This window comes from Puma concolor, chromosome B3 (genome assembly GCF_028749965.1).
Source record: "Puma concolor isolate L17-30 chromosome B3, mPumCon1.1.hap2, whole genome shotgun sequence".
NCBI classification, from domain to species: domain Eukaryota; kingdom Metazoa; phylum Chordata; class Mammalia; order Carnivora; family Felidae; genus Puma; species Puma concolor.
In genome coordinates this window covers 76,532,134-76,542,236 of record NC_141672.1, presented here as the reverse complement: position 1 = coordinate 76,542,236, position 10,103 = coordinate 76,532,134, and the positions used below count along the sequence as shown (strand labels likewise).

The window sequence follows — 10,103 nt, the reverse complement described above, 5'->3', positions numbered from 1 at the left end:
TGTTACAATATTTTCTTCTAATCTACTCCTTGAATTTTGGTAATTTATATGGCACTAGTATATTTTAGCAAAAAAAAAATATTTTTAAGTAGGCTTCACACCCAGTGTGGAGCCCAACACAGGGCTTGAACTCATGATCCTGAGATTAAGACCTGAACTGAGATCAAGAGTTGGATGCTTAACCGACTGAGCTACCCAGGTGCCCTGTGGCCTGACATTCATATGAGAGAACACACACACACACACACACACACACACACACACACACACACACTGAAGCAAGGGAGAGGAAGGGAGGGAGGGAGAGAGAATCTTAAATAGGCTCCCTGCCAGGCAGCTTGGGGTTTGATCTCATGACTGTTAGATCATGACCTGAACCAAAATCAAGAGGCGGATGCTTAACCGACTGAGCCACCCAGGCTGTATATACTTTAAACTGTTGAGAATGCATAAACCAATTTTATCTCATGTCTTATTCTTCATAATATTTCAAAATTTTTCATATTGGCAATCTGTTGTTACTACCATTCTTAATGGCTGCGTGTAATTCTATTCAACTTCCACTCTATTCATTTAAGCTTCAAAAAAAAAAATCCAGTGACTGTTATTTTAAATAATGCTGTTATTTTAAATAATGCTGTAATTAATATTTTCTTGAATTTAGCTTTTTTGACAGTTTGGATGCTTAGGAGACTCCTACAAGTGAAGTAGTTGGGTCAAGAATATAAATATTTTTTATGGTTGTGGTAATTATTTCCTAAACTCTGTTACAGTTTTTGGCTGGCCAATCAATATAGAAAATTAGGGGCAAAATAGCTTTAGTATTTATACAACAATATCTCCTAGAGGACAAATCATATTACAGAATTAAAAAAATTAAGTTTCTTAAGTCATTTTTTAGCTTTATGGTGAAGGAAGAATTATACTTTTTTCCAGGTTATCTAAGAAGGTAGGTTCAGTTCAAATAAAAGTGTTTTTTTCGAACACCTGCTGTGTGCAAGAAGCTGTACCAAGTGCCGCAAAGGATAATTCTTATGTAGTTATTGCTTTTTTAAGAAAATTTCAATTTAATGGGGGAACAGAAACAAATGTATTATTTTCTTTTCTTTTACAGTTCAGTACCATCAAATAGGTATGAAAGAGAAGAGATAGGATTTGGTTGTATCAGCAAAATTTTCTTAAAGGAGGAGGTAGCATGGCCGAAGCGTAATAACCTGCTTGCCTGGAGAGATGAATACATAGGGGGAAAAAGGAGGATCCCAGACTGGAAAAATAAATAGGTAGCAGACTGTTGCAGGCTTTGCATGTACATTTAATTTGATAGGAAGGGGGAAATGGTGAACGATTTTAGTTGGGAGTCGTATTTTGGAAGATTAATTTGGCATTATCTGTGGATTAGACTGAAATGGAAAAAGCCAGCTAACTACTGGCTAAGCATTTTGGGCAACTTGTTTATTCCTGTAAGGTTCATTTATCTCATCTGCAAGCCAGAAACAATAATGCCTATGCCATGGTGCAGTTGTGATTAAATAGAATGGTGTACATAAAGTGCCCGGAATGACTCCTGATATATCATGGGTATATTGTAACAATTGCTTTTAAGTTGGTCTTATATTTTATATGCCTTGATAATAAATAAACAACTCATATGGGAATGTAGTCACTTCAATTAATTCTACTTGTATACTATTAAAGCTAAATTAGCTTTCATGTCTTTTTTTTTCCCTTGCAAGGTCCTTTTGAAACTCATTGGATGGATGCTCTAAATCAAACAAGAGTGACTGAATTTGTCTTCTTGGGACTCACTGATAAGTGGGTGCTGGAGATACTATTTTTTCTGGCATTCTCTGTCACATATGTATTAACCCTTTTGGGAAACACTCTCATTATAGTTACTATAGTCTTTACTCCACGCTTCCATACCCCCATGTATTTCTTCCTGAGCAATCTGTCCTTTATTGACATCTGCCACTCATCTGTCACTGTGCCCAAGATGCTAGAGGGCTTGCTTTTAGAGATAAAGACTATTTCCTTTGATAATTGCATTGCACAGCTCTTCTTCCTACATCTGTTTGCTTGTGCTGAGATCTTTCTGCTGACCATTATGGCTTATGATCGTTATGTAGCCATCTGTGCTCCATTGCACTATTCTAATGTGATGAACATGAGGGTCTGTGTACAGCTTGTCTTTGCTCTCTGGTTGGGGGCTACTGTTCACTCTCTGGTGCAGACCTTCTTGACCATTCGTCTACCTTACTGTGGCCCCAACATTATTGATAGCTACTTCTGCGATGTGCCCCCTGTCATCAAGCTGGCTTGCACAGATACATACCTCACAGGAATGCTAATTGTGTCTAATAGTGGAACCATCTCCCTCACCTGTTTCCTGGCTTTGGTCACCTCTTACATGGTCATCCTGGTTTCTCTTAGAAAACAGTCAGCTGAAGGGCGCCGGAAAGCCCTGTCTACCTGCTCAGCCCACTTCATGGTGGTTGCCTTCTTTTTCGGACCATGTATCTTCATCTACACTCGGCCAGACACTAGCTTCTCCATTGACAAGGTGGTATCTGTCTTCTACACGGTGGTCACTCCTTTGCTGAATCCTCTCATTTACACCTTGAGAAATGAGGAGGTAAAAAGTGCCATGAAGCATCTCAGACAGAGAGGTTTTTTCATGAAGTCAGGTACATGATGGGTTTGGAATTACAAATATAATTATGGCCATATCTTTAACGGTAAAAGTAAAGAACAAAATTAATAGGTAAAATGACACGTTGGAGTGGCTAGGTGGCTCAATCAGTTAAGCATTGGACTCTTGGTTTCGGCTCAGATTATGATCTCACAGTCGTGGGTTGAGCCCCACATTGGGCTCTGCTCTGGCAGTGCAGAGCCTGATTGGGATTTTCTCTCTCTACCTCTGTCTCTGCCCCCCCCTCAAATAAATAAATAAACAAACAGCAACAACAACAAAAAAGAAAGTGTCAAAGTTTTATGATGATAGCTTTAAAAAATAAATAAAATGGCACAGAGAAGGGCAGACTTCTGTATTAAAGAGAAGGATTTATTAACTATTACTTATATAAAGGAAAAGATGATGGTGGAACAGGTAAGGAAAAAGAATCTGGAAAAGTTCCAAGAAGTCTTCTGATTTCACTAGTAAAAGAACACAAGTTGGGGCATGGATTCAGTTTCAGGAACAAGTACAGTAGTGAGAGAACACATTTTCTTGATTTGTGGATTCTGTGGGCTATTGCCTCTGGGAAGCAATATATATCACACCTATGTTTTATAAATTATAGTGGTTTCAAACTTGCTTTCAGATTTATTTTCAGTGTGTTTATTTAAGCCTTCACTGATTTATATTGAATTGAGTTGTTACTTTGAAAGTGATTCTCTCATTATTCCTGGATCTATTTTGTATTTTTCATAGGACTTCTATTTGATAAAATCAAGGTGGAAATGTATAAAGAACTTATTTTAAAATAAGCTTTCTTGAGGTAAAATTTAATTACATAAAATGCATGCATTTTCAATGTACAGTTTGAGAAATTTTGACAAAGGTATATATATATATATATATATATACACACACATATATATATATATATATATATATATATATATATATATATATATATACATACCCATGCAACCATCTTTCCAATCAAGATGTAGAACATTTCCATCACCTCAGAAAGTTTCCGCAGTCCTTTCCCAGCCAATCCTTCTATCCCCACCCAAGCACCCAAAGATCTGATTTTTGTCACTATAAATTAGATTTGTCTTTCCTAGAGCTTCATATAAATTGAATCATACAGTATGAACTTTTTCTGTGCCTGACTTCTTTTGCTCCGCATGCTGTTTCTGAGATTAACCTATGTCTTTGTGGGTGTTAGTAGCTTATGTTTTATTATTGTTGACTAATACCTTATGGTATACCATACTTTGTTTATTCATTCACTTATTGATGGACATTTGGATGTTGTCTGTTTCTGACAATTGTGAATAAAGTAGATATAAATGTTTAGTTACGAGTTACTTTGGCCTCGTGTCTTTGTTTCTCCTGGGTAAATACCTAGGAGTAGAGTAATTGGATCATATAGTAAGTGTATGTTTAACTTGTAAGAAACTACAACGCTGTTTTCCACAGCTGTTGTATGATCTTTTAAAAGTATTTTAGGGGCCATCAGGGTGACTCAGTCGGTTAAGTGAATGACTCTTGATTTCAGCTCAGGTCATGATCTCATGGTTGTGAGATGAGCCCCACTTTGGACTCTGTGCTGAGTATGGAGCCTGCCTAGGATTCTCTCTCTCTCTCTCTCTCTGCCCCTCCCCCTGCTCATGTATGTGCATACACACTCTCAAAATAAATAAACTTAAAAAAATAAAAATATTTTTAGTATTTATGTATTTATTTGCTTATTTATTTATTTTTAATTTTTAATTTTTATTTATTTTGTTTTTATTTTTAAAAATTTGTAATGTTTTTATTTATTTTTGAGACAGAGGGAGACAGAGCATGAGCAGGGGAGGGGCAGAGAGAGAGGGAGACACAGAATCTGAAGCAGGCTCCAGGCTCTGAGCTGTCAGCACAAAGTCTGATGTGGGGCTTGAACTCACAGACTGTGAGATCATGACCTGAGCTGAAGTGGGACGCTTAACCGACTGAACCACCCAGGCACCCCTATTTTTAATTTTTTTAATGTGTATTTACTTTTTGAGAGAGAGAGAGAGACAGATAGACAGAGCATGAGCGGGGGAGGGGCAGAGAGAGAAGGAGACACAGAATCTGAAGCAGACTCTAGGATCCAAGCTGTCAGCACGGAGCCTGACATGGGGCTTGAACTCCCCAAATGTGAGATCATGACCTGAGCCAAAGTTAGACGCCCAACTGAGCCACCCAGACACCTCTTTATTTATGTATTTTTAAGTAAACACTACCCCCACTGTGGGGCTTGAACTCATGACCCCGAGATCAAGAGTCTCATGCTCCACTGACTGTACCAGCCAGGTGCCCCCAAAGTGGTTGTATGAATTTTTTAATTTTTATTTTTTAATTTTTTTTTATTATTATTTTTTTCAACGTTTATTTATTTTTGGGACAGAGAGAGACAGAGCATGAATGGGGGAGGAGCAGAGAGAGAGGGAGACACAGAATCGGAAACAGGCTCCAGGCTCTGAGCCATCAGCCCAGAGCCTGATGCGGGGCTCGAACTCACGGACCGCGAGATCGTGACCTGGCTGAAGTCGGACGCTTAACCGACTGCGCCACCCAAGCGCCTCAATTTTTATTTTTTTAATTAAAAAAAATTTTTTTGAGTCAGGGGAGGGGCAGAGAGAGATGGAGGGAGAGAATCTCAAGCAGGCTCTATGCTCAGAGAGGAGCCCCATGCGGAGCTTGATCTCAAAATGTGAGAGCATGACCTGAGCCAAAATCCAAAGTCAGATGCTTAACAAACTGAACCACCCAGGCACCCCCAAAGTGATTGTATCATTTGATACTCTCATCAGAAGTATATGAGTTTAACATCCAACAAATTGGTATTTAATTTTAGGCATTCTCGTGAGTGTGTGGTTTACTTGTCATTTCCCTAATGACTGATGATGCTGAGAACCTTTCAATTTGCTTATTATCCTTTAATATATCTTTGTTGTGATGTGTCTCTTCAGATATTTGATCATTTATTATTTTTTTGTCTTCTTGTCACTGTAAGAGTATACAACAGTATTTTTTGTATAGTCTGGATATAAGACCTTTGTTGCATTTGTCCTGGCAATATTTTTTCTCACTCCGTGGCTTGCTGTTTTATTTTCTAAATGATATATATATATATATTTTTTTAATTTTTTTTTCAACGTTTATTTATTTTTGGGACAGAGAGAGACAGAGCATGAACGGGGGAGGGGCAGAGAGAGAGGGAGACACAGAATCGGAAACAGGCTCCAGGCTCTGAGCCATCAGCCCAGAGCCCGACGCGGGGCTCGAACTCACGGACCGCGAGATTGTGACCTGGCTGAAGTCGGACGCTTAACCGACTGCGCCACCCAGGCGCCCCAAAATGATATATTTTGAAGAGCAGAAGTTTACATTTTGATTAAGTTCTTATTTATCAATTTTTTACTTTTAAGATTGATGCCTTTTGTGTCCTAAGAAATCTTCACCTACTCCAAAGTCTCAAAGATTTTCTCCTGTTTTCTTTTAGAAATTTTATAGTTCAGCTTTAAATTTTAGGTTTGTGGTCCATTGTAAGTTTACTTTGATATATCATGCAAGATAAAGGTTGAGATTTGTTTTCCCACCTACCTAGTTGATACAGTACGTTTAAAAAGACTTGTTTCCCCATTGTGTTACCTTTTTAAGTCAGTTGAGCCTTGAGAGGACATAAAAGTATTCTTTTCACCTCTTCACTATCATCTGTCACCATTCTCTGCCTTAGAGTCTAAACTATAACCACATTGGTCTATCATTTCTTGGACCACGCCAGAGTTTTTTCCAACATATGTCTTTACACCTGCCATTTCTTCTGCCTAGAATGTTCATCACTCTCTTTTTTTCATGCTTGGCTTTTTTTCATCTTTCAGATCTTAGCTTCAATGTCATTTTGTCAAAGAGGCCCTTAGCACATAATAGGTGCTTGGTAAATATTTTTTTTAACTGTTTTACTTTTTATTTTTTTTAATTTACATCCAAATTAGTTAGCATATAGTGCAACAATGATTTCAGGAGTAGATTCCTTAATGCCCCTTGCCCATGTAGCCCATCCCCCCTCCCACAACCCCTCGTGTAACCCTCAGTTTGTTCTCCATATTTATGAGTCTCTTCTGTTTTGCCCCCTTCCCTGTTTTTATATTATTTTTGTTTCTCTTCCCTAACGTTCATCTGTTTTGTCCCTTAAAGTCCTCATATGAGTGGAGTCATATGATTTTTGTCTTTCTCTGACTGACTAATTTCACTTAGCATAATACTCTCTAGTTCCAGCCTCGTAGTTGCAAATGGCAAGATTTCATTCTTTTTGATTGCCGAGTAATACTTCATTGTATATATATACTACATCTTTATCCATTCATCCATCGATGGACATTTGGGCTCTTTCCATACTTTGGCTATTGTTGATAGTGCTGCTATAAACATGGGGGTGCATGTGTCCCTTCAAAACAGCACACCTGTATCCCGTGGATAAATGCCTAGTAGTGCAATTGCTGGGTCGTAGGGTAGTTCTATTTTTAGTTTTTTGAGGAACTTCCATCCTGTTTTCCAGAGTGGCTGCACCAGCTTGCATTTCCAGGTGCTTGGTAAATATTTATCAAATGAATAAATAATAAGATATCCCCATTCAATTGCTCTGATGGCAGATTTTTCCTGAACACCTGAGGATATCAATAACTTCAGTGGCTCAAGTCTTCTTTGTACATCACTAAGTCATAAGCAAACTCACTTTGCCTGATTCACTAGTGTTTGCCAAGCTATTTAGGCAAGCTTCTGAGTGAATGATGTGGTCTAGTGCTACTCAGCAATCTGAAGGTTTGTTTAAACTTTGTTTATCACCCTAAGACAAAAGCAGGAAAAGGTGGCATGGTGTAATGAAAATAGCATGAGTTCATGTGGATACACTTGACTTACCATTCTGCTTCCATCATTTCCTAGCTGGGTGACCTTGGGCATGCTGTCTGCTCTCTTTGAGCTTTAGTTTCATCATTGTAAACAGGCATAACACCTACCTCATAAGTTGTTCTGAGAATGGAGTAAATGCAGAGTGCCTAGAACAATTTCCAGGATATGGAAGATATTAAAAATCCTAACTACTGCTATGGTTGTCAGATATTGAGCCAGAAGACAATTTCATAAGTCATCTAGCCTGATGAACGTTAGGTACCTTATTCTTTGCAAGGCATTTCTTTGATTAGAAACACCAGGCATGTTAAGAGCTTAGACATTGAAGGGCGTCTGGGAGGCTCAGTTGGTTAAGCGTCTGACTCTTGGTTTTCGCTCAGGTCATGATCTCACGGTTCGTGTGTTTGAGCCCCATGTCGGGCTCTGTGCTCACAGTGCAGAGCCTGCTTGGGATTCTCTTTCCCTCTCTCTCTGTCCCTCTTCTGCTCCATCTCTCTCAAAATAAATAAATAAACTTAAAAAAATAGTTATTTTTTCCCTCTCCCCTCCAACCTTCCCATTAACTTGTTCAAGGCATTTTTCATGTCTTCATTCCTAAGAGTATAGATGATGGGGTTCAGCAGGGGGGTGACAGCGGTGAAAAACACAGCCACCACCTTGTCCTCAGGGAGGCTGGTGGATGGGCGGGAATAGATGAAGATGCAGTGGCCCAGGAATAATGTGACCACGGTGAGGTGGGCTGCACAGGTGGATAAGGCCTTCCGCCTGCCTTCGGACAGCTGCTGCCGCAGGCTAATCAGGATGACTGCATAGGACACCACGAGGACCACGAAACAGACCACAGAGATCAGCCCACTGTTGGAGATGATGAGGATTTCAATGATGTGGGTATCCGTGCAGGCCAATTTGATCACCTGAGGTACATCGCAGAAGAAGTTGTCGATCTCATCGGGACCACAGTAGGGCAGCTTGATGGTGAGGGAGGTCAGTGCGATGGAGTGGATGGTTCCCCCTGTCCAGAGGGCCACAGCAAGAAGCACACATACTTTCCAGTTCATAACTGTCATGTACTGCAGGGGTTTGCAAATGGCCACATACCGATCATAGGCCATGATGGTGAGGAGAAAGATCTCTGTGCAGGCAAAGAGGTGCAGGAAAAACATCTGAGTGACACAGGCATCAAAGGAGATGAGCTTCTCTTCTGACCATGTATCTATCAGCATCTTGGGGACTGTGACAGTGGAGTGGCAGACATCGATAAAAGACAGGTTGCTGAGGAAGAAATACATAGGGGTATGGAGCCGGCGGTCATAGGTAATAGTTATGACAATGAGGATGTTCCCAATCAGTGTCAGGACATAGAAAGTGAGGAACATGGCAAACACAGCCATCTGCACCTTCTGATTTACAGATAAGCCTCTAAGTCGTATATATGTGATGGAAGAGGTTTGATTGAGTAGGCCGGCCTCTTCCATTCTCTTTGTTGGACACTCTGTCAAGAATTAGGAAAAAAAAAATAACACTTAGCATCTGCATCAATCATTTGGTCACTTAATTTCTTCTTTGTTTGACTTTTTCCTCCGTCAGTATCTTATTTTAAAATCCCTATTCAGCACCTTAAATCATGCTGGACACATAGTAGGTGCTACACACACGTTTTTGGAATAATAGTGTGTAGAATCATGATTCACCAAGAGATATAAAACAACCTTGGAGAGGGGAGGACTTATGTTTAGTTATAAATCTTTACAGGAGAAAAAATTAAGATTTTTCTACCTCAAGAGAATAACTTGCTCAAATTCATACAAATCCTGGCTTTGAGCAGTTTTCTTTATTGCCCGTTGCCTGCATTTTTCACTCCTGCAAAATACTTGCTCCTCTGTTGGCTTCTGCCGTGACGCCCTGGGACTGTAATGGGAATGATCTGGTTTTCAGAAGGCAGAGGCTTTTCACCAAGCTGATGGACAACCAGCAATATGGCAATTTCTTTAGGGGAGGCTGGATAAAACCCAGGAAACCTTGGAGAATCTGGAGAGAGTGATGGAGGCTTGCTTTTGCTCCACCCCTCAGATGAGGGCAGACTTGCTCATTCTTCAGCTGCAGATCAAGGTCCGGGACCAATAGCCTCACCGTCCTCACTAGATTATCCTCAGCTCTTCTGAAAGTTCAATTCTGTTGTCTGACCCACAAGTAAAACATGGTTCTTTTATTTTCTTTTAAATTAGTTTCCCTTTGACCCAGGCCTCACTATTTAAAAAAATTTAGGGCGGTGCCTGGGTAGCTCAGTAGGCTGAGCATCCGACTTTGGCTCAGGTCATGATCTCACAGTTCGTGGGTTTGAGCCCCGCGTTGGGCTCTGTGCTGACAGCTGGGAGCCTGGGCCTACTTTGGATTCTGTGTCTCCCTCCCTCTGTACCCCTCCCCTGCTTGTGCTCTGTCTCTCTCTCTCAAAAATAAACATTAGAATTTTTAAAAATTTAATCATCCTGTG

The 10,103-nt window shown here is 40.0% G+C and overlaps 2 protein-coding genes across 2 annotated transcripts; one reads left to right on the top strand and one right to left on the bottom strand.

The window, feature by feature from the left end:
• The first annotated feature begins 1,738 nt into the window (after positions 1–1,738).
• Positions 1,739–2,928, top strand: OR4E2 (olfactory receptor family 4 subfamily E member 2). The gene has a single exon (XM_025919715.2). The coding sequence runs from the start codon at positions 1,754–1,756 to the stop codon at positions 2,690–2,692; it is 939 nt and encodes a 312-aa protein (XP_025775500.2). The 5' UTR covers positions 1,739–1,753; the 3' UTR covers positions 2,693–2,928.
• A 5,211-nt stretch (positions 2,929–8,139) lies between these two features.
• Positions 8,140–9,120, bottom strand: OR4E1 (olfactory receptor family 4 subfamily E member 1). The gene has a single exon (XM_025919843.2). It carries the CDS (start codon positions 9,085–9,087, stop codon positions 8,140–8,142), a length of 948 nt encoding a protein of 315 aa, XP_025775628.2. The 5' UTR covers positions 9,088–9,120.
• Positions 9,121–10,103: the final 983 nt, after the last annotated feature.